Source organism: Lithobates pipiens, unplaced genomic scaffold, assembly GCF_037356315.1.
Source record: "Lithobates pipiens isolate NorthernLeopardFrog02 unplaced genomic scaffold, aLitPip1_a1.2 Scaffold_28, whole genome shotgun sequence".
Classification (NCBI taxonomy): Eukaryota; Metazoa; Chordata; class Amphibia; order Anura; family Ranidae; genus Lithobates; species Lithobates pipiens.
The window spans coordinates 191,960,414-191,985,624 of record NW_027507789.1 but is presented as its reverse complement, the minus strand read 5'-3'; the positions used below and the strand labels follow the sequence as shown (position 1 = coordinate 191,985,624).

Genomic DNA, 25,211 nt, shown 5'->3' with positions numbered 1-25,211 from the left:
CATGATGGTGGCAGCATTTCTTTGAGGCTATTTTTCCTCAGCTGGAACAGGGGCCTTAGTCAAGGTAGAGGGAATTATCACCAGTTCCAAATACCAGTTGATATTAGCACAAAACTTTCGGGCTGTGAATTGTATGCAGGTTTCCCGCATTCAATTCGCATAGCAGGAGAATGTGACCGTCTCTCTACGGGGCCGGTTCACATACCTCCAGGGTGGTTGGGCATTGCTAAGAAACACTGTGCGTCTTTGGCTCCGTTCATTCTTTGCCTCCCTGTTATTCTTTTCAGGGCTGAATCTTTGGCTGAATTCGGCCCTGAAAAGAATAACAGGGAGGCACAGCATTCCTGTGCGTTCCGCAGCTGGTTTAGGTGTGAACTGAGCCTAAAGCTTCTGCTAGAAAACCGAACATGAAAAGGAACTTCATCTTTCAGCATGACAACAACCCAAAGCATACAGTGCCTTGCGAAAGTATTCGGCCCCCTTGAACTTTTCAACCTTTTGCCACATTTCAGGCTTCAAACAAAGATATAAAATTAAAATTTTTTGTGAAGAATCACCAACAAGTGCGACACAATTGTGAAGTGGAACGAAATCTATTGGATAATTTAAACTTTTTTAGCAAATAAAAAACTGAAAAGTGGTGCGTGCAAAATTATTTGGCCCCTTTACTTTCAGTGCAGCAAACTCACTCCAGAAGTTCAGCGAGGATCTCTGAATGATCCAATGTTGTCCTAAATGACTGATGGTGATAAATAGAATCCACCTGTGTGTAATCAAGTCTCTGTATAAATGCACCTGCTCTGTGATAGTCTCAGGGTTCTGTTGAAAGCGCAGAGAGCATCATGAAGACCAAGGAACACACCAGGCAGGTCCGTAATACTGTTGTGGAGAAGTTTAAAGCTGGATTTGGATACAAAAAGATTTCCCAAGCTTTAAACATCCCAAGGAGCACTGTGCAAGCGATCATTTTGAAATGGAAGGAGTATCAGACCGCTGCAAATCTACCAAGACCTGGCCGTCCCTCTAAACTTTCAGCTCAGACAAGGAGAAGACTGATCAGAGATGCAGCCAAGAGGCCCATGATCACTCTGGATGAACTGCAGAGAACTACAGCTGAGGTGGGAGAGTCTGTCCATAGGACAACAATCAGTCGTACACTGCACAAATCTGGCCTTTATGGAAGAGTGACAAGAAGAAAGCCATTTCTCAAAGATATGCATAAAAAGTCTCGTCTAAAGTTTGCCACAAGCCACCTGGGAGACACACCAAACATGTGGAAGAAGGTGCTCTGGTCAGATGAAACCAAAATCAAACTTTTTGCCCACAATGCAAAACGATATGTTTGCCGTAAAAGCAACACAGCTCATCACCCTCAACACACCATCCCCACTGTCAAACATGGTGGTGGCAGCATCATGGTTTGGGCCTGCTTTTCTTCAGCAGGGACAGGGAAGATGGTTAAAATTGAGGGGAAGATGGATGCAGCCAAATACAGGACCATTCTGGATGAAAACCTGTTGGAGTCTGCAAAAGACCTGAAACTGGGACGGAGATTTATCTTCCAACAAGACAATGATCCCAAACATACAGCAAAATCTACAAAGGAATGGTTCACAAATCAACGTATCCAGGTGTTAGAATGGCCAAGTCAAAGTCCAGACCTGAATCCAATCGAGAATCTGAAAGAGCTGAAAACTGCTGTTCACAAACGCTCTCCATCCAACCTCACTGAGCTCGAGGTGTTTTGCAAGGAAGAATGGGCAAGAATTTCAGTCTCTCGATGTGCAAAACTGATAGAGACATACCCCAAGCGACTTTCAGCTGTAATCGCAGCAAAAGGTGGCTCTGCAAAGTATTAACGCAAGGGGGTTAAATAATTTTGCACGCCCCACTTTTCATTTTATTAGTTAAAAAAGTTAAAAAAAATCCAATAGATTTCGTTCCACTTCACAATTGTGTCCCACTTGTTTGTGATTCTTCACAAAAAAAAAAAAAAAAAATTGATATCTTTATGTTTGAAGCCTGAAATGTGGCAAAAGGCTGAAAAGTTCAAGGGGGCCGAATACTTTCGCAAGGCACTGTACATCCAAATCAACAAAGGAATAGCTTCACCAGCAGAGGATTAAAGTTTTGTAATGGTCCAGCCAGAGCCCAGACCTGAATCAGATTGAAAATCTGTGGGGTGATCTGAAGAGGGCTGTGCACAGGAGGCAAGTGTCAAGGGAAAAATAGGTGAGTTTGTCAGGGCTGCCACCAGGGAGACCAGAAGAAAGTTCCAGTAGAACTAGGAAGAAACAAGGAGATTGGTGCCCCTGAGTATAGATCATAAATAATTTAATATAAAAACAATGTCCACTCACATGGAAAGAGGTAAAGGAGAGTTTGGGTGCATCTCTATGGCCAGAGCAGGAACACAAAAAACATCACACCAGGGTGTTCTACCATCCAAGGAGTGGGCAAGGAGTCTGATTCTATATTGTTTTACCATATGTGGGTCTCAGATACAACGTATCGGTCTATCCAACAGGTCAACACAATTTTCAGGTTGTGTGTTAATCACAAAATTGATGGTATTCACAGTGCCTCACCGTTATGGTATCCACATGTAGAGGCTGTTTTTCACCACATGATCCTATCCTGCAACTCTCCAATGTGTTGTCCACTTAAACCCAAGCGGACAACGCATTGGACAGTTGCAGGATAGGATCATGTGGTGAAAAACAGACTCTACATGTGGATACCATAAGACCCCTTTTCACACTGGGGCGTTTTTCAGGTGTTTTAGTGCTAAAAGCCTCATCTGCAATCCCAATGTGAAAGCCGGAGTGCTTTAAGAGCCCTTTCACAATGTCAGTGCCCGAAAAACGTTCGTAAAGCGCCGCTTGAACTAGCAGTGCTTTACCAGCTTTTTGTTCGAGCGCTATTGGGACGCTTTTAACCCCTGCTAGTGGCCAAATAAAGGGTTAAAAGCGCCCACAAAGCGCTGCTGCCAAAAGCGATTTTCAGGCGCTTCCCATTGATTTAAATGGGAAGGGGCGCTTTAGGAGCGGTGTATTCACTGCTCCAAAAGTGCTGCAAAGAAGCTGCTTGCAGGACTTTTTTGATGCCCTGCGAGCGCAGCGCCTCAGTGGGAAAGCACTCGGGCTTTTACATTGGGATTGCAGTTGTGGCTTCTTTCAGGTGCTTTTTTTTAAAGCCAAAGTGCCTGAAAAATGCCCCGGTGTGAAAAGGATCTCAGTGTGAAAGCACTCGGGCTTCACATTGGGATTGCAGATGAGGCTTCTTTCAAGCGCTTTACAGGCGCTTTTTTTAACGCTAAAGCGCCTGAAAAAAACGCCCCAGTGTGAAAGGGGTCTAATGGTGAGGCACTGTGAATACCATAAATTTTGTGATGCACACAGCCTGAAAATTGTGTTGACCTGTTGGATGGTCCGATACATTGTAATTGTATCCGAGACCCATATATGGTAAAATGAGATAGAATCGGACTCCTTGGATGGTTAACCACTGTTAGAACATCCTGGTGTGATGTTTGCTGTGTTCCTGCTCTGGCCAGAGAGATGCACCCAAACTCAAATTTGCTTCTTTCCATGTGAGTGGATATTGTTTTTATAATAAACGGTTTATGATATATACTCAGACGCCCCTCTCCTGGTTTCTCGCTGTAATAAAATGAAAAGGTGCTTCAACAAAGTATTAATCTAAAGGGCCAGTTCAGACCATATGGAGTTCAGTGCATTTTTTTTTCTGCATCAAAAACGCATGGGATGTAGGATTATGGTTTTCAATGGCATCGTTTACACCAGTGCTTGTAGTTACAGTAAAAAAGGTAGAACATGCTGCATTTTTCCTGTACTGGGCTGCTGTAAAACGCATCAAAAATGCACCAAGAACACTGCACTGGACTGCATCTAAAATGCGCTCACAGAGAAGGATCTGAAACGCATCCGCACTGTGTTTCTATGGTGAACTGGCCCCAAGGGTGTGCACACTTCTGCAATCATATTACTTTATTTTTTACTTCCCTCCACCTAAAAGATTTCAGTTTGTTGTTCAACTGAGTTGTACAGTTTATGGGCCACAGTAAAGATGGATAATGATCTGAAATGATTTATCTGTCTCATTTTTTACATCACAGAAACCTGACAGTTTAACAGGGGTGTGTAAACTTTTTATAGCCACTGTATAAAAGCATAGATTTGGGTTATTTTTTTACCAAAGAAATGTAGCGGAATACATTTTGGCCTAAATTTATGAAGAAAAATTACTACATTATTATAACGGAAACAATAGTTTTATTTTTTTCAGAATTTTTCCTGTCTTTTTCAGTTTTTATAGCAAAAATAAACCCAGAGATGAATATCTCCAAAAGAAAGCTCTATTTGTGTGAAAAAATTATGAAATATTCCTGTAGGTACAGTGTTGCATGACCGCGTAATTGTCAAAGTTTGACAACGCTGAAAGTTGAAAACTGGCCTGGAAGTGTCTGGATTTGCAGTGTTAAAAATGATTTCTGAAATGACATAACGCTTCTTAGTAGAGTAGTGGTTCTCAACACCTGTCCAGCACCCACTATCAGGCCAGGTATGCAAGATAACTGAAATACATCACAGGTGATATTCATTTGTTGCTCAGGGATTGTATTCTAGTCTGCATCTCCCCAAGGTAATACTTAACCGCTTATTTTACATGCGGCAGGTCGGCACGGATCGGGATAGAGCAGGCGCATGCACACTGCCGCACAGCGGGGGCGTGCCGATGCAAAAAAAGGACATCAATTTTGTTTGGGTGCACGACCGCACAATTGTCAGTTAAAGCGACAGTGCGAAACGGCCCGGTCATTCGGCAGCCAAATCTTCCGGGGCTAAAGTAGTTAAAATCTGGCCTGTTCGTGAGCCCTGAGAACAGGAGTTGAGAACCACTGACGTGAACCCCGTCACCAAGTATTGGAAAAGTTCCTGCAAACACCCCACACACCCCCTATGGTACACAGCGTGCAACTGAACCCAATACTAAAAAAAGAAAAGAAAATTAAGTCTAATACAGCCATGTTTAACTTGTTTATTTTTCTTTATTTTTTCTCAAGCACTGTTTTTTTTCTGGAATTTTTCTCCAACAGGATAAAGAGGTTAAACATAATAAAAAAAAAAAAAAAAAATCACTCTATACAGCCCAAAAGATGGAGATTCAACCATTATTACAATGCCTGGGAAAAGGAAGGAGGGTGGAAATAAACAGAAAAGCTAATAAAATTATTTACAAAATACAAGTATTGTGTTTCATTATTGTTTTTTTTTTTTTACCTTTATACAATGCTAAATGTTCAACAATTTCCTGCTGGAGAACTGAAGCCATTATTAATGCTTAGAACTGGACAAGGTTTAAAACATCAACGTTTTCAGTGCTGAGGACTGTTCGTGTCTGCACAGGGTTAAAAAAAAAAAAAAAATTAAAAAATAAAATATATATATATTACATTATTTTTTTGATTTTTTTTTTTTTTAATGGGACAAGAAAAACTATATATACAACTAAAAAGGGAACGGGAAGATAAATACAGACCGAGTTTAACCCTTTGCATGGAAAGAGACTTTTAGTTACTTTGACAAGGAGGTCTTCTTTCGGTAGCTGTGAGTGAACATATTATAGACGGTCAGGAAGAATGACAGGAATTGACAGCGAATTTAGAACATATAAAATGACGACCAGTATGAAGTGACCAGTTGTGAAAAGTACAGTAAATACAAAAATACAGATTTGGCTAAAGCTAGAGCTCACATTATTGGTGCACACAATGCCTCTCCCACCTAGACAGAATACGAGATATTAGCATGGGGGTCACCATGCACAGACATAAGTGCCAAGACATTCTTTACTGGCTTTGGATAACAGGATTTAGGAAAGCTTGAAGTGTTAGATTTTGATGCCCAACATTTGCCAACCTGGCAAAAAAAAAAAAAAAAAAAACCTAGGCAGGTAATTGAAGGTCTCTTTCATGGTGTGCACCCAGCAATAGCCAAGCAAACCTGAGCTTCAACCAGAGCAAAGCAACAGGTTCACTTTCATGCAAGCCTTCCCAGGGGAGCGAGTCTCATGCTACCCCATACCCAAAAGTACCAAGTATTCCCCCCTTATGATCCGGGTGCTGAACGGAACAGTGGAGGAGGAGAGGAAAACAAATCTAGGTTGCTAGGGATGGGGAGTGGATCAAACCAATATGGTTGCTCTTGAAGGCTTCATGCCCATGGGCACCTGGGGCCACATGATGCAAATTTGAAAGAGAGTTGCCCATAAAAATCAATTACAGGATGCGGCTGTACTTGGGCGATATGCTGGTACTTTCAGAACATATGCCCCGGGATGCAGGTCTTTCTGTACCTAGAGGTGTATGCCCATGCACAAACTTATATCTAGCAGACCCATGTAAGGCTGCCTCCTGTAGGTGACTTTTATGGGCGGCTGTTTGTAAAGTCTGACTGCTGGGTGGGGCAAATACGGCCAAATTTTACATCCAATTCTATGGCCTTCAGGTGCATGAGATGTTTAATGCCAACCACCTGGGCCAAATTAAAAAACATTCTGGCATAGGCAAGTCTAATTCACACCACAGATGTTTCCCAACACCAGTCTGTTCAGCTGATGGTTTAAGTGTTCTTGTTACTTATAGTATCTGGCTATTGAGGCCACAAACGTAAAACGATCCCTTACAGTGGGGGGCTGCGTTTGCTTAGCCGGGGGGGGCGGGGGGGTTAAATGTCATCTTATCTGATCCTCTGCTTCCCCAGCAGATGGCATTTCTCCATTCTCTGGCAGACATCAAATCCAGTGCAGGGCTCCTGCATTGGTCTTGATGGTGTCAGAACTTAGAACACTGGAGACACTGCAGGGACTGGTCTAGCAGAGCCCAAGATCAGGTAAGTAGACTGTCTCTATGCATCCTGGACCTAAATGAGCGATTAAACCTTGCAGTGTGTAGCAGCCCCACTGTGAAGGATCATTTTTAAGATTCACAAAGCTGGGCTTTTACTTTTAAGCACAGGTTTTCATATTTAATATTTAAGGACTACTAGTCCAAAATTTTGTTTTATGTAAAAATACTTTAGATTGCATCTTGCATAGATATTGAAAATTTTCTGTATATTATGACAATTCAATTTTTAAATGAAGGTGCTATATTTGGGGAGTGAAAGGGTGACGCGTCCGATTTCGTGTTCAGCGATTTTAAGGCTGGGTTCACACACATGCGAATTGGATGTGGTTTTCTCGGCATCCAATTCATATTGCAGGCAAGCGTGGCAGAAAAAAAAAAAAGGACGGTAACACGCTTGATTCATAAATCAGAGACACAGGTCCAGATAATAACTGACGCGCTTCGCACGGTTAATGGCGCTTAATCATAGCTGTAGGACTATTGATCGCAATCTTTTATACTCAATTGTTATATGATGGTCACCTGACCAATTGTATCTAATCCAGATAGTGATCAGCTGTGGTCCTGCAAGAACATTGCACACATGTGGGGGAGGAGTAATCAAGGAGGTGATCAAGGCAACCAATATGTTAGAATATTACCTCTTCTAACACATTTTTATATTACATGCTTTGTCTTGCACATTTATTGATGTTTATACCTCACTTAATGGTTTTATTGGGTATTTGGCAGACACATGAATACTGTATGTTATGCATTTGATTTGGAAATATAACGTATGCACGGAGTGCCAAGGAGAGCGATCTGTTGTAGCCCATTAATCTAACCCTGTATTTATAAGGTCATTCTTCTATAGGTTTATTACTTAGTTCCTTTTTCCTTCATGGGTTGATATTATCTAATATATTGGTTGCCTTGATCACCTCCTTGATTACTTCTCCCCCACATGTGTGAAAGGTTCTTGCAGGACCACAACTGATCACTATCTAGATACAATTGGTCAGGTGACCATCATATATTATTTTGTTGTGTATAAAAGATTGCGATCGATAGTCCTACAACTATGATTAAGAATCATTAACGGTGCAAAACGCATCAGCTATCATCTGGACCTGTGTCTCCAATTGATGTATGAATCAAGCTTTATTAAATAAAGGCATTATTTTGGAGTGTGGCCGTCCTTTTTTAATTTTTCTGCCATTTGACTTTGCTGAGCCGGCATCCTTCATCCCCTATATACTAGGACGGTGTGAACACAAGCAATACCACCTGAGCAGTAATGACCTTGACACAGGCAAGCGTGACTGGCTCTCAATGGTGTCGGTTCTCACACACGTCTGTTGGTGGCCACGGTTCGGATTGGAGAAGGGTCAGGCTTGTCTTTAGGTCAAGTTCAGGTGTGAAATCAGGCTAAAATTCGGACCTGAATTGCACCTGAACCGGTGTACAGTAATGCACCGGACCCCAGGTACGAACCCGTAAGCCGCACATATGTGAACCCGGCCTGTCATCTAGCAATGTATTCCTATCTTTTGCCCAACATGGCAGCGTACATAAAAGTAATAGACTGCAATGCAAAGTGACAAATATCTCAGTTCCTGTACAAGTGTGGATATAAACAGCAGCTCTTTCACAACACAAGAGTACTGCGGTCCTTTATAGTGACCCTGTCAAAGTTCTCAATGGCAGTTCCCTCTGCAAGACTCTTCGCACTCATCACCTTTGGGAGAGTCAGATCTCTGTATCCCCTACTGCTGTTGTGATTCCATATACCACCCCCTACATTACTGATGTGGTGACGTGGGAGTCAGAGGATGAAACCATAATGCACAGTAGGGGACACAGTCAGACACTCCTGGTGGAGTTGAAAGCTTTAGAGACTGAAGTGATGGACTGGGAAAAACACCTGTAAGGCAAAGGAAAAATGAGCTAGTATGCAACGCATACGAAGCATCACGGTCATCGCTGAGGGAGCTGGCATGTTCCCTCTGCTTTTTTCCAGGTTTGAGGCTCCAGCCACTCCCAGTGCCAGAGCTGCAAACCCGGAAGAAAGGCAGAGGTAACGAGGGATGACGTCACTCCATTCTGGCACGATACGCCGGACCTTCACTGCGCATGCGCCACTGATGTCAGTGGCTACAGGCAAGGTGACCATCTCCTAAACCGTACAGGTTTAGGAGATATTAATTTTACCTACTGGTGAGTTTTATTATAGGCTTACCTGTAGGTAAAAGCGGACAATACAACTACTTTAATATTTCTCTTCTAGTACAGGGACTTGTCATTGACATATGGCTCACTTTATAAAGGAAACCTTTGCTGACATTACTTAAAGTGGAAGTCCATGCTAAAACTAAAATCCCAGCATAGCCACCAACATTCGAACACTAACCTATCTAGTCCTAAAAAGGAAAAAACATAAAAAAATATGTATATAAATCAGTATACATACCTTTTCTGCAGGTGATCAGACCCGATCTCCAGTGGCGGAAGCTGTGATCCCACGCTGAGCTGTCAGCCGTGGCTTGTTTGGGGGCGGGTGCAGGGGACACGCCGTCAATGGAAGCCCCATAGTAAATATGGGTGACGTCACTTCCCATTAATTTTGCTGTCGGCGGTGTCCTCTGCAGAGCTTCCGCCACTGGAGATCGGGTCGGAACGCCTGTAGAAAAAGGTATGTATACTAATTTTTTTTTTTCAGGACTCGATAGGTCAGCGTTAGCATGTTGATGGCTTTAGATGCGGGGATTTTAGTTCTAGCCTGGACTTCCACTTTAAAATACTTGCCTGGCTTCACAAATTCCTGAGTCACTGCCAGGAGAAAGTATTCTACAAGTGAAGACAGTGAAATCAGGACCCAAGTCTGATATATCTTCCGGTAATGACAACGAACTGGCAGCAGGTGAGCCAGACAGGTAGCATTTTTTCCAAGGAATAGATCAGCAATGGCAGCCTGCCCATTTGCCCCAGTCCTGCTTCCGTCCAAAAGAAAATCATCTCATTTGAGTCAAATTGCAGGTTACATTTAGTGTCCCAGCAGGCCACACTAATAACACCCTTGTTGAATTAAGAGAAGACAAGTTGCAAGATGGATATGCAACAACATTTTTAATACAAGCAGGCAGTTACGTAGCAAGTATTTACTTTGATATCACCAAATTAAAATAAGGAACGTGTCTAAATGGAAAACACAATGATTCAAAACCAAATTGGAAACAATTTCTTCTGTAAAGATGCTGTAGCCTACAAAGATTATAGAAGTACTAAAGCCCAAGAAGGATTGCTTGCTGCAGTCAACCAGGTCTTATAAAGCTGACCTTACATGCAATGAGACTGTCACATGATGCAAATTAGAAAAGGGACAATGTCAGGAGCGACTGGTAATGGAGGTGGAATCTAGTGCTGGGCCTTAAAGTGTATGCAAAGCCGGAATCTATTTTCAGTATGTCGTTATTAAAGGACAGTCTGGAAAACCAGACCAGGAGCAACATTTTAGAAGAATGGTTGATCTATTGGTCTTTCTATTCCTTCAGTCTTCTGATGAGATTTTTCACTGTGACAGCAAAAGGTGGTTGTTGCAGGTCGGTTAGCTACGGTTGTAATGCAAATACCAGATTCCAACAGCCTTATTTACCCACAATGCCAACCTTCCTTCTGCAATTGGCAGTTTTACAATGCTAACCTTCCTTCTGCGATTGGCCATTTTTATCTGGGTGTGGTTGCAACGTCTCTTACCTAAAGATCCTGCCGGTACCAGCGCTTCCTATTGCCAATCCTAAACCATTGCCATCCACTTAATTGCATTGTCAGCCTTCAGTTAGGCAATGGGGCTGCCCATCATATCTACTGCATTTGCCTCTTGCAACTCTGATCGCCAGCCCACTGGCCAGCTGAAGAGGGTGCACACAGCAGGCTGCTGCCAAGTACAAAACAGTGGCAGATTGGGGTTGTCAGTCTGCAAAAGAAGTGGTACTACTGGCAGGATCTAAAGAAAAAAAAAAAAAGTTTTGCAAAAGATTCACAAAACAATTTGCTTTTACAAATTGCGCTGGTACCGGCAGAAACCGGGTCCAGATAAAAAAATAAAAAAATCGCAGAAGGAAGGTTGGCATTGTGGGTAAATAAGGCTGTTGGAATCTGGTACTTGCATTACAACTGTAGCTAGCTGACCTGCAACAACCACCTTTTGCTGTCACAGTGAAAATCTCATCAGAAGGCTGAAGGAATTGAAAGACCAATGAGGCACGATGACAAACTTACTGAAAAATCGATTTTTGGATTTATACAGACTTTAAAGGCAAGCGTTAGGATAGAAATACGGGGGGGGGGGGGTTGTGGATTGCAGACTTATTTTTAAAAAGGGAAGGCTCCAGGGCTATGTGCCCTTTATCCTGGCCCAAAATGGACATACTGAGCTACAACAAGAATACAGCTATGAAGATGGAATTGCAGTCCTGGCTTGTTCCAGTTCAGACGGGATCAGGATGACAGCCCTGGAATCTGCACCTTTAAAAACAAGTCAGCACTGGCAGCTATCCTATATTCCTAGCCTCACCAGTTCTTTAAGGATTTGGATTATTTTCAAACAAACTATCAGGTACCTTTGTGTATGGTCAGCTTTAGGCACTAATAAAACTATAACCAACATTATTTGGTTAAACATTTTAGCCTGAAATGGGCATTTTTACAGATTCTGCTCATTTTTTATACCCTGTAACCACATCATAGTTAAATAGTAGCCTTTGATTACCCTTCAAATAATCGGCATTTGGCATGTCAAGCATGGTCATCATAGGACTAAAACAGCGAGCAGACATTGCTCACGTGGAACACCATAAAGCTACAACGGAAAATGAAAACTTTCTAGAAATGTCTTTTTTTTTTTTTAACTTTCTGAACTATGATCATGACTATGAAATGTTGCCTGTTCAAGTGATCAGTACAGGCCTCAACATACCCACTTGGCATCTGAACCAAGCCCTAGATCATCCTGCCGTGGAAATAAGTGCTTTCTTAAGATTACTAGAACATAGAGGTACCTCATGGGTGGGATCTGAGATGCCATAGACCCTTCCCCTTCGACTCTGATACCTCAGCTGCAGCCGCACTTGAGGAGCTAGTATGAACAAACTGTTACAAGCACACACTGTTCAGGCGTTAGGGAAAATGGGGAACCACGAACTGCACCTCCGACTCCTGAGCTGCACACAGAGAGCCGGAGGGAGGGCAGCAGGTTAAGTACACGGTGTCACACATACAACATAGCTTGATTAAAAGGAAAAAGAAAAAGAAAAAAAAAAAGGAAAAAACAAAAACAAGAAACAAAGATAACGAGGAGAAGGTAACAGATCTCTAAAGTTCTTAAATTCACTAAAAACTGTGAAACTGGCGCTCTGCTCCGGGGATAAAGTTTGAATATCAAACAGAGGATTCTTCTGAAGCCAAATTGTCTTGTCGGATTTATATATATTTATATAGATTTTTTTATCCTTTGCAAGTTTTTCACCCGCCATGGTTCTTTATCTGTGGAGGGGCCGCGGTCTGGAGGAAGGGCAGGGCGGAGAGGAAGGGGGTCCCTCTGTGTCTTTGGCAGTTCGGGAGCTGCAGGAAAATCGGCGCGAAGGGCGCGGACCTCCCCAGTCTGTAGGTTCGCTGGTTCCCGCAATTTCTGGTTTTGGGGTATAGGTAAGAGGAAAGTGTCGCTTCTCCCAGGGCTGTACAGTCTGAAAGAGAGGGGGAAAAATAAAACTTCATGCATATCAGCTTACTTAAAGCCAAAATAACAAACAAAATCTTTTTCCTGCTACATACTATTCTGCAGATTATATTTTCTAATTTTTTTTGCATTTTTTGAGGATTCTTTACTTTGCTATGACTTTCAGGGCCATTCAATGCCCATATGTCACTAGGAAGGAATACATGGAGGGTGGGAAGAAAAGTAAAGTCAAGGTGTCATGGATATAAGGATCACAGCAGAAGGGCAGAGTTCAGGACTCAGAAGATAGGATCTTGAGATTTTCAAAAATATAAAAAAACTAGTGAAAAATTCAACTGTCATCCAACCAAAACAAATATTGGTTATAGGCGATTTCCCCGTTAAGTAAAATATTCACTGACTGTTGGTAACAACTTCATTGTAAACTCACTTCTACCTGCCTGGTAAATTTAACACCACCTTTAACTGTGTCAATGACAGCCCTAAACACCATCTTTACAAAAATAAAAAGGCTTTAGCAAACAAAATGTAAACTACAAAGCCTGGATAAGTTTACAACGTTGCCAGCAGGTGGCACTATAAATTGCTCCCATAACAGATGCTGCCTTTTACTAGTCTGAGTTTATGAATGGCTGTACACATTTAGTACTACACATTCTACAAAAACAAACCAACAAGTCTAATGTTCAATGGGTGAATTAAAGTAACTAAAGTCAAAACTTTTTTTTTTTTTTATAGAGAGGCATCTATTTTTTTTTTCCTTTTGTTGCCGTCTGTGTCCCCTTTAGGGAGAGTCACCCACCATTTGTCCTGTTTACCATTAAAAGTGAAAGTAAAAGAAAATCCTACATTTTGGGTTGTCCCCAGAAAAGTAATAGCAGGGAAATCTTTTAAAGGGGACACTAGTTCTGGTGATCTGGGGGTTTCTAAGAGATTTCCATAATTTGCAGGGATTTCCTCTAACTTCCTGCTATGGGAAAGGAAGTGATGGGAAATCTCCCCAATGGGACACAGATGTAAAAAATAAACCATGGGTTATATATAACTCTCACTTACTCTATCCGAAAAGGAACAAAATAAATAAAATAAATAATAATAAAAAAAGTACAGCAGATGTGGTGGCTGTATAAGTTTTAGTCTTTCAGGCTTTATTCCCTTTATTTGCACTTGGTGATCCTGTCTGACTGTGACTTCCTGACTTGAGACCTTAGGACAGGGAGGGTGTTGGAACACCTCCTCCCTCTCTCCACTGTAAAAATAATAGCAGTTACCTCACTTACCGTCTCTTCATAACCTGAGTCTGACACAGAGCTCTGCGTCTCCTCAGAGATCAGACGCGGAGTGTCCCTTGAAGTGGGTGTGGGAGGAGCAGACAAGACGTCGGGGCTGAGCGGAGAGAAGTCAGACACAGCCTGCCAGCTACTGGTGTCAGGAGAGGGTGGCTGCATTGAGAAAGACTGAGGGGTCATAGAGCCTTCAGATGTCCGATGAGTCCTGGAAAACAGATAGACGGTGATTATACATTAATTCAGTCCTCCTTATAACACCAGTATGGAGCAGTGTGCTTCCTGCAACCGCAGCAAGGGTGGCGTCACATTACCTGCTGCCCCGACGTTGAGGTGGGAGGCTCGTGCTGACCCACCTCGCTCGTTCAGATTCTTCACACTTTGCATGCAAAGCAGCAAAAGATGAATCTGAGAGATCCTCCAACTGGAATGAACAAAGAATGGATACAATATATTTAAAAACACAGATTTTTTTTGAAAGCGGTTTATTAAAGCAGTTCAATCAATCGCAAATCTCCAAAACAAGGGATTCATTTCTCATTTTTGATAGCGGGTGTGGCCATGCAAATCATTTAGGTCTGCCCTTATGGTCAACAATGCATCCAGATCTGATGGTTTACAGCACAGGTGCAAACTAATAATATTCTTCTGTACTTTGCACTGGTTCAGTGAAGGGCTTTCTGGTTCCTATATTGAAAAATGTATAACACATTGTATAGGGCTGTGACAGCTGCAGCCAGCAGATTTGTTAGTAAAGGATGTAAACACTGATTGGCTGTCACTGTCTGACTGGGTACCGGTACTGTATGTGTTTGGAAAAAAAACTGCCAACCTTATTTTATAGCACCGCTCAGCGCTTATGTGACCATCAGTCTCCAAATCTGACAGCAAAGCGGGTAGAGCCGAGAAAGGAGAAGAGTCTGCCGATCACTTAACCGCTGAGCGGTCTTATAAAATGAGGTATTTATTGGTGGATTTTTTTTTTTTTTTACAAAACACATACAGCGGGGAAAATCGATTATAACAGAGGATTGTAGCACCAAGCGCGTGTGCGCAGGGGAAGGGGGCGCGGGACTGGTACGAGCTTACAGGCAGGGAGAGAAGGGGGAGGAAACAGGAGAGCAGAGCTGCGGATGACAGAGGCACGTAAACTGACCACGGTGTCAGGGCTCAGCAGCCATAATAAACAGTTGTCAGTTTACAGGGGGGAGGGCAGAATCAGACAGGCTCAGCCAGCTATTTCAGGTGGTACAAGGGGCCAAATTTTAAAGCACAAGCACTGTGCTGTATAACATAACATGCTTTAAAGTGGTTGTATAGTCCTTTTTGGGACTTTTACCTACAGGAAAGCCTATAATAAGGTTTACCTGTAGGTAAAAAAAAATATCTCCTAAACCTGTACGGTTTAGGAGATATTCCCCTCGCAATGCGCCGCTGACTGCAGCGGCGCATGCGCACAGGGGATTCCCGGCTGAAAGCCCGGCAGACGACGGACCCTGCCAGGAAGAAATCTCCCAAGCGCCTGCGCGGGAGTGACGATATCGCGGCTCCGGCCACTCACGATACCCAGAAGAAACGCAGAGGGAACATGTCAGCTCCCTCGGCGTGGATCGGACCAAATTTCGGGGCTTCGTTCTAAGGTAAGTATTTCATAATGGGCTAGTATGCGGTGCATACTAGCTCATTATGCCTTTTCCTTTGCAGGTAGGAAAAAAAAAAAAAAAAAAACACACATCAGCAGGTATACAACCACTTTAAGGAAACTTTTTTTTATGGATAACAAAACACTTTAACCATTTTACGACAAGGCCTTCTTCTGACATTTGTTGTTTACAAGAAAAATCTGTATCGTTTGCTACTAAATAACTTAGACCCCTCAAAACACACACACACACACACACACACAATATATATATTATCTCTCAGTGTTACAATAATTTTTATTAGCACAGCAGTCTTTCAAACGCAATTTTTACCAATTAAAAAGAAAATAGTAACGCTAGCCCAATTTTTTGTATAACGTAACAGATGTTATGCCGACGCTTTAATTTTATTTATTTTTTTACAGGGTACCTGTTTAGAGTTACAGGAGGTCTTGCACTAGAATTATTTCTCTCGCTCCAACGATTGCGGCGATACCTCACGTGTGGTTTTTACACCGTTTACATATGCAAGTGTGACTTATGTCTCCAACTGCATGTAAAAGTTATCTCATGGCGATTATGCTGCTGGGAACACTTATATGAAAGCCGACCACCTGCAGAAGAAAAAAAATAAAAAATACCGGGATTATGGCAGCTAGCTGCTGCCATAATCCTGGTATTTAACTGTAAAGCCATGATGTACATTTACAGTTAGACGATCAGCAAGTGGTTAAGTGGGTTGTACAGCTGTGGTTTGTTGCTGCGGTGCCATGCATGACGTCACACTGTGGTTCAACTTCACGTCTGACATTGCACCGCTAAGCATTTTGGTGGTACCGCAGGGTCCATGTAATGCTTATGGTGCAAAGGTGTCTTGCATGATGCGATGGTTCTGGGAACTTCACTTCACATAACATGTTAGGCATCATACCGCTGTGTGAATGTAATTTACTGTGTGATTGGACTGTATAGTAGAGTGGTGTATTTTTGCATAGCACAAAGAATACACCCTGATGAAGTATTTTTTATTTTTTTATATATTTTTTGTATATAAAAGTATATTTTTTTGACAAAAATAAAAACTGTCGAATTTTCATTGACAGACTGCAAGAGTTCAGATGTTAGTTATCCCCCCCTTTTTTTTTGTGTGCAACTCAAAAGACATTACTGATCACCTACCATCAAGCCTGAACAAACATCAGCTCATTTGGCTGTACGTCTCCTGTGGATCACAGGCATGCAGTTTGTTTTACGCTCCTGTAACCTGTTTTTAGCAGAAAGCAGACTGAAGCCTGCTGTCGGCTGACGTCACAGAGCCTGTCCGGGCTTGAGAAGGATTGCGACCATATGGTCGGGATCCGCCTTACATGCCTGGAAGGCACTTGCCGCTGAGAGGCTGAACTGGCCACTCCCGCCTCCTCCACAGCCCAGCACTCCAATGAGCGAGGGGAGCAGAGAGCTGCTGACAGACACCAGCTCTCTGCTCAGGGAGCCCCGAGAACCTAGCTAAGTAGAATTTAAAAGAAGAAGAAAAAAAAAAAAAAAGAACCCATACTTCTCTTTTAATTGTATCGGATGTCACTTACCTCGTCTATGTCCTTTTCTGAATTTGGAGTCAGAGGAGTGATTTTAACAACACGCCAGCTGTAGGAGGAAAAAAACAGAAAACAAAAGAAATTAGATTTCCCAGACCTGTATTGCTGTTACCCTGGAACCTTGTGACCCATGTATGTACCTGAACACAGTAGAATACATATGCAGGCCAGCCAAACATGAGCGTTGTAAAGAACTGGAAACTGCTAGCAATGTGAGTAGGGCTGACTAGAGGTTATAATGAGTGCCACAGTGGCTCGTCATGGCACACAGATTCTCCATCCTGCTGGAAAAATTGTGCGGGTGGACGCTGATGCAGAAAGGTTCTCTACACCATCTTCTCATCCAGGAGACGGTGGAGTGTAACCTGTAGTCCATTGGAGTGAGAAAATGTCACCAGCACACCATGATTTCCAAAATTGGTACAAAGCTTTATTCAGCGAGTACATTGTTACAGCAAATAGCAATATTTCGGAACCACGCAGAACCCCTTCATCAGGCATGTGACATGTTACAGGTTTGATGAAGGGCTCCTACGAGGCTGTGAAAAATTGCTATTTTCTGTAAAGAAGTGATTGTTGAATAATGCTTTGGACCCATTCCGGAGAGCCATGGTGTGCTGGTGACTTTTTCTTTTTTCTTGCTCTATTATTACAGCCAGTGGTCGCTTCAGCACCCAATTATATATCCACCGCCATTTCTACAGGAATGTGTGAGTTGGTAATAGTATGTTGGAATCTGTATTGCATCAGAGAGCCTATGCTTATTTCTGTAACCCCTGCAGCAATGAATTGAAACCTCAACCGAGCAAGTAATCATAAAGGACAAGTTCCCTTTAAAGAGTAACACCCCCTCCCACCCCAAAATCAAAATTTAAACTCCCTGCTGTCTGAAGGAGGCTACTAGCTGTCTCCAGAGTAAGATCTTGAGCAGTTTACCTGGACCGAAAAGGGGGTTCCCATTGGAAGATTTACATTCTTCTGTTCTAGCAACAACTCAAAATGTTGTATTTTCCCTCGCTTTATTTCAGTTACAATGATAACCAGGACAAAGAGCAAATCTCCCCCCAGTAGGGACAAGACAGCAATAAAAAAAAAAAACTTGATGAGTGTTCTAAAGCTTCACTGCTCTCTCTATAACAGCAGGAGCACCATGTCCCCCGTTTAAAGCCTGTTTTCAGTGGAGCTCCTCTGGGCTGCTATGCTGAACTCGCCCTTCAAAATAACAGTTTCCCTATAAAGTGCAATTGCCCGAAAGAGAAGAGCAACAAATCCTTTCCCTACCCACCTTCTTTACCTACACATTAATTGCCCCTTAAGAAGCTCCTGATATGCAGGACAATCTGTGTGGGATGTTACCTGGGAGTGAGGATCTCCTTGTACTGCAGCCTCTCCACCCTGGTGGTGGCTGCTACCGACATAGGTATTACAATATTGTCAATGTCGTATGACGTCTCCAACCGCCTCTTCCTGGCAGCCTGTCAGATAACAGAAAGCAATAAGTCTCTACAACATGAAGTGTGTGAATTAGGAATGCATCTGTGATACCATTAGAGCCTCAGTTCAATCAAAGCAGGAATTAACAACCACCGTTTAACCAGCCTACAGCACTTTTACTGCTACAGGGCAGCATCTCTGCGCAGGTGTGTGTGTGTAATATATATATATATATATATATATATATATATATATATATATATATATATATATATATATATATATATATATATATATATATATATATATATATATATATATATATACATACATACACATACATACATACATACACACACAGACACTGCTGCACTTCCGCCTGCAAGGGTATGCACCCCACCGGTGGGTCGGTTCTGCTGTGTAAGGCGAGAATTTTTAAAAACCATTGCGTTAACAAAAAAGTGGGGGCAAGCCTTGAAAAAAAAAAAAAATAAATCTAGGGCATCCTTCTTCTCCTCAATATGTTTGACTCAGCTATTTATCATTCATTGAGTCCATTATACTCCTTTAAAACTGCACTCTTGGGGTAAAGCAACTACAAATTGTCCAAGATGTACTACTGGCACAGGTACATTTATGCATATGCTGTAGCGATGTCCAAAGTTGCATCGCTACTGGGAGTGTGTATTTGATACTTTAAAGCGGAGCTCCACCCTAAAGTGGAACTTCCACTCATTGGAACCCTCCCCTCCTCCGGTGGAGGAGGAGGGGAAGGGGAAGGGGGGTGCAGATGCCTGTATAATACAGGTATCTGCACCCACTTCCGGGCATAGATATTCGCAGAATCTGTGGGTATTTACGCCACTTCCTGCGGGGCCCCTGCTGTCTGCTGGGAAACACACGGACCCCAGAGACAGCAGGGACCATCCTTATTGCGCAGCGCAACTCGCGCATGCGCAGTAGGGAACCGGGAAGTGAAGCCGCAAGGCTTCACTTCCTGATTCCCATACCAAAGATGGCAGCAGCAGCACCCGAGAGCAGATCGATAGATCGGCTTCGGGTGCCGACATTGCGGGCGCGCTGGGCAGGTAAGTGTCCATATTTTAAAAGTCAGCAGCTACAGTATTTGTAGCTGCTGACTTAAAAACAAAAAACGGCGGAACTCTCGCTTTAAATTACAAGTTGATCCAAAATTTGCATTGCTAGGGATTATACTGGAAGAGACCCTCCCTCCCAGCTGAAAGGCATGTGATGTGGGTGAGAAATATGTACGGTATATGGCTGGCAAACATAATACAAAAATGTATATCAAATTACTTGCCAACGATAGATCAATGGATCAAAGCAATTAATCTTAATGTAAGATGAGAGGAACTGACAAACATAGGTGTCCTAAAAAATGTGTAAACATTTGGCAATGGTGGTTACTTTCCAACTCGCCTAAGAAGTCAGCTGAGTACATTAATGATAATATAGTAAGGTAACTGCCGGGTGACTGCTAGGCGTTTCTTCGCCTTAATCCATAGGATACATTAAGGTGGAAAAACACGAGGGTTTACAACCCCTTTAATTTTTTAGATAGATTTAGATAGGATCCTGGAAGGAAGTAACTAAATATGAATATATGCACCATTGATAGTAGTAATGTGTTGGAGGGGTCTGAGTAACAACTGAAATATAGCTTGGTGAGCGCAGTTATGGAGGGGTTTTTTTGTATTGATGTTGGGTGGGATATGGGATTGTAGTGTTTTCAATGTTTTTTGTTGTATAATGATTTTTTTTTTATAAAAATAGTGAAAAAATAAAAAAAAAACAATGACAGGCTGTGGCTGTACACTGGTAACTATGCATCTGGGGGTTCACATGTGTAGAGGGACAGAAGTACAGCCTTAAATGCAAACAGTCATTGATTTGTAAAGGCGGCTGAACGCAAATACCTGCAACACCCAGGTGCAGTAATGCAATCATTTTTTATGGCGTTGAGCCCCTTGTGCCACATACAACCTCCCCTCCCTGAAACATCCGCCCTTCAAAGTTTGGGAAGGAGGATGCTGATGTCACACAAACTCCTATCCTGCAATGCAGAGAGCAGAGCTTGAGTGACCCATCGCCACGACACTCACATGGGGATACAGAACATCCAAGTATAAGAGTGCTAGATATTTATCTTTAGGGGAGTAGGGGGCTTCCAAGGCACACTGTGAATATGGGCATCAACTGCAGAGAAGCATAGGACAGTTCAGGGTACCTGCACTGTTCAGGCTGCAGGCCGAACAGGATTGCCTTAAAAAAATTTAACAAAAATTGTACACTAAAGAGCCACTCTAAAGGCAATGTTAAGCCTGCACAGCGTGCTGGAAAATTTCTGCACTGGCAAGCTAAGTTCTCAAACCATAACCACTTGAAAGTGGTTGTAAACCCTTACAACACACTTTGACCTACAGGTAAACCTAGATTAAGGCTTACCTGTAGGTCCAAGAAATATCTCCTAAACCTACACGGTTTAGGAGATATTTGCCGAAAGACAAGCACCGCTGTCTACGGCGCATGCACCGTAGACAGCGGCACGCAGGCGCACTGAGCGAGCTGCGGTCAACGGCGATATGCCGCGAGTGGCGGCTCCCGTGCGCATGCGCAAGAGTGACGTCATGGCGTCTTCGGCGAATGACAGTGGCGGAGCAGCGAGACCCACCGAGAAGATGGATGCGCCGGACTACAGGGGACAGCGGTGACTTCGCTGGCTCCTGTGTCAGGTAAGTGACACATAATGGACTACTATGCGATGCATAGTAGTCCATTATGCTTTACCTTTGCAGGGAATGAAAGAGGAAGTAAACCCATCAGGGTTTACTTCCTCTTGAAGACCAGGCATTTTGGGGCACTTTTTGTTTACATGTGAAAATCTTTTTTTTTTTTGCTAGAAAATTAGTGAGAATCACCAGACATATTTTTTTTTTAAAGCAGAGGCCCTAGAGAATAAATTGGTGGGTTTTGCAATTATTTATGTCACACGGTATTTGCACAGCAGTTTTTTAAATGCGATTTTTGGGGAAAACGCTGTCACGCTGAGTAAACAGACAAACATGCCACGCTTTAAAATTATGCAGGCACAAAACAGCAGCAAACAGCGTAAATTTTACTATCCATAGGTGTCACTTTAAAAGCCTTTACAGGTTACCACTTCAGATATACAGAGGTGGTTTAGTGCTAGAATCACTGCCCATGATGCGACATGCACAGCAATACTGGTGTGGGAGGATCGCCGTGCACGCTAGCACAGTGGCACTTTAAAAAAATATATATATTTCCCTCAATTATCAATTTTATTTATTTTTACATGTTTTTACACTGTTGCTTTATATATAGATTTTTTTAATCACTGTTATTGCTTTCACAAGGAATGTAAACATCCTTGTGACAGCAATAGGCATGTGACAGGTACCCTATGGTCTATAAGACCCCAAATTTCTCCTTTGCACTTGAAAGCATTCAAAAACACCAAGATCTGCGTTTTTGAATACTTTTGATTTTCAAAGAATGGCATGGTTAAGATGCCAGCAAACCAGAAGTGATGCAAAATCATTGCTTCAGGGTTACCATAGCGGAGACCCGATCAAAGCCCATCCAGGCCTTGCTCTGACATGCCGGCTAGTAGCTGGGGTCTTCTAGTGGGACAACAGAAGCCGAGCAAGCCGCAGAAGGAATCCCCTCCCGCTGCTTGCAACAACTCTGGTTATTACAAGAGAGCCAACTGTCGGCTCTAATAAACGGGACCGGGTGATGCCTGCAGCTTCCCCGGTACAAGCACTTGAATTTAAATGATGTACCAGGTACGTGACTTGGCGGTAAGTGAATAAAGTGCACTCTATGTCCGTCATCTAAACAAAAAGACAAAAGAGAAGCTATACTGGTGGACCACACAGTCAGTATGAAAGATAGTTATGTCTTGTCTAATGTTAGGGATTATCACCCACATAACACATTTTAAAGGAAATTATATTTAATTTATTAGTTGTATAAAAACTCAAACAAGAATTGAATCCTTTTTTTTAAATACCGGTAGCCAAGAGTCATCTACCTGAAAGGCATTACTGTAAAGATGCCAGAGACCCCAACACTCCAATTTCCCAAGTCCTCTAAAGATAAACGGGCGATTAATTGTGCAGAAATATCAGATTTAAACTGACTGACCTTTAATTGCCAGATGTATTTAACCACTTGCTTACTGGGCACTTAAACCCCCCTCAGTCCCAGACCAATTTTCAGCTTTCAGCGCTGATGCACTTTGAGTGACAATTACGCGGTCATACAACACTGTACCCAAATGAAATTGTTATCATTTTTTTCCCACAAATAGAGCTTTCTTTTGGTGGTATTTAGTTACAGCTCGGAGTTTTATTTTTTGCTAAACAAACAAAAAAAGATGCAAAAAAAAAAAAAAATCATGTTTTAATAGTTTGTTATAAAATTTTGCAAACGGGTCATTTTTCTCCTTCATTGAAGTGCGCTGATTAGGCGGCACTGATAGGCTGCATTGGTGGGCACTGATGGGCTGCATTGGTGGGCACTGATAGGCTGCACTGGTGGGCACTGATAGGCATAGTTAAGGCGGCACTAATAGGCACAGATAAGGCGGCACCGATGGGCACAGATAAGGCGGCACTGATGGGCAAAGATGGGCACAGATAAGATGGCACGGATGGGTGGCACGGATAAGTGGCACGGATGGGTGGCACAGATGGGCACTGATAGGTACCACAGATAGATGGGACTGATGGGCACTGATAGGTGGCACTGATAGGTGGCTCTGATAGGTGGCACTGCTGGGCACTGATGGGCGGCACTGGGGTGCAGCACCTTTGAGGCAGATTTTGGGTGGCACTGCTGGGTGGCACTGTGGGCACTGCTGGGTGGCACTGTGGGCACTATGGGCACTGCTGGGTGGCACTGACAGGGGGGCACTTACTTTATTTCAGGATGGCACTGCGGGTGGCAGGTGGGCACTGGCAGGGGGCAGGTGTCCGCTTGAATTGCTGGCCGTGATCGGGACTGATGTCCCGAACACGGCCGCCGGCGATCGGCTTTTTTTTTTTCTCCTCGCGCTGTCAGCGCGAGGAGGAATACTAGCCGATTACCGGCTCCGTTTTATCACATGATCAGCTGTCATTGGCTGACAGCTGATCACGTGATAAGGGGTCGGGATCGACCCCTTACACGGATCGGTGATCAGGCGAGTCTCACGGACTCGCCGATCACAGAGCGCGCCGCGCACGCCCCTCAGGGGGCGCGCAGGCCGCTCGTAACCGGGACGACGTCAATAGACGTAGTCCCAGCAATCTAGGTCCGCGCTAATGCCGTCATTCGGCAATAGCGCGGATCCCAAGTGGTTAAACAGGATTCCCTGACACCCTAAGGAGGGAAGGCCTGGTCTGCAGAACCTGCAGGTAGTCTCATAGTACACATGAGCAGGCAACTATCATTGCTGTTTGTGAAATCAAACTATCTACATACCGCAGCTGCAGCACTGAGTGAGGATGAATCCGATGGTGTAGAGAGCTGGCGTGAGAGAGGGGTGTGAGACGGAGATGGGCCAATATCTGCTGCAAGACTGGGCCCTGCTGGGTCCACATCATGTCGCCCTAGGAGGAAAAGAAAAAAAAAAAAAAAAAAGAAAAGGAGAAAGTTAGCCCATAGGTCAATCACAAGGGTGTCGGCACTTGCATAAAAACAGGCTTTCTGCAGCATCTCATTTACCATCTCTATCTATTGGGCTGAACTGACGTTTCTTCTGATGGGGTAGAGGGACAATAAGTGAGCGCTCAGGTTTCAGAGCTTGTGATCTGTCACACTTTAAGGTGCGTTGCAGGGGGTCCAAGTGCTGCTTCGAAGACAGCTCAGGAAAAGGCCTGTGTAGAGTTAGTTCTGCAACAAAAGGACACGGGTGAGAAAACATACAACACACCACCATCCAGCAGGTTACTGCATGATTCAATGTACTTTTAAAGCAGAACTAAAGTTATTTTTATTTTTTTATGCAAACACTTTAAAAGGATAAGTTCAACCAAAAAAAAAAAAAAAAAAAAAAAACAAGCACACGCAAGAAAAAAAAACAAAAAAACAAAAACAAAGTGCATTTATTTTTTGACAGGAGACGGCCGAGCGTCGCACCCAGTATCACCACGGGTGCAATCTCAGGCTGCTGCACACGCCTCACCCTCCGGCAGCTGTCAGCTGCTTTATTGAAAGCTATACAGGGAGATCGGTGCTTGCAACTGCCCCGACCCCCACACCCATCATCCCCGACTGTCCCGGATCCTCTTCTGGCTCCCCAGGTCCTCCTCTGGTCCCCCCTTCGTCCCAGACCTGTCAGGATGGAGAGCGGAGGGAGGAGTCGGTAAATATGTTGTTTATTGTCTCCCTTTCTTTTCTGAATGCAGTGTCATTGATCACTGACTCTGTCCATACATAACAGAGCATTGTAAATGATTTACGATGCTGCAGTTTATGAATGGGGAGAAGCCTCTGTCTCCTGTCCATTCATCTTAAGTTCAGCTGAGGCCGCAGAGAACGGGACTGGGGAACCTGTGTCCTCAGTCCCTTTCCCCA

General features: G+C 43.3%; 1 protein-coding gene across 6 annotated transcripts in view; it reads right to left on the bottom strand.

Annotated features, from left to right (window-relative positions):
• Nucleotides 1-5,051: 5,051 nt before the first annotated feature.
• The window catches only part of KANSL1 (KAT8 regulatory NSL complex subunit 1), a 179,831-nt gene continuing 159,671 nt past the window's right edge, over nt 5,052-25,211 (bottom strand). For 5 of the 6 annotated variants that reach the window (XM_077460173.1, XM_077460174.1, XM_077460175.1 and 2 more), the window contains 7 exons: nt 24,360-24,527; nt 24,117-24,244; nt 18,528-18,646; nt 17,163-17,220; nt 14,248-14,357; nt 13,928-14,141; nt 5,052-12,654 (listed from right to left, as the gene is read on the bottom strand). In XM_077460173.1, the coding sequence (XP_077316299.1) occupies nt 12,451-12,654; nt 13,928-14,141; nt 14,248-14,357; nt 17,163-17,220; nt 18,528-18,646; nt 24,117-24,244; nt 24,360-24,527 (1,001 nt within the window). In that variant the 3' untranslated portion in view covers nt 5,052-12,450. The remainder of the gene's footprint in view (nt 12,655-13,927; nt 14,142-14,247; nt 14,358-17,162; nt 17,221-18,527; nt 18,647-24,116; nt 24,245-24,359; nt 24,528-25,211) is intronic. The other variant, XM_077460178.1, reaches the window with a different exon arrangement.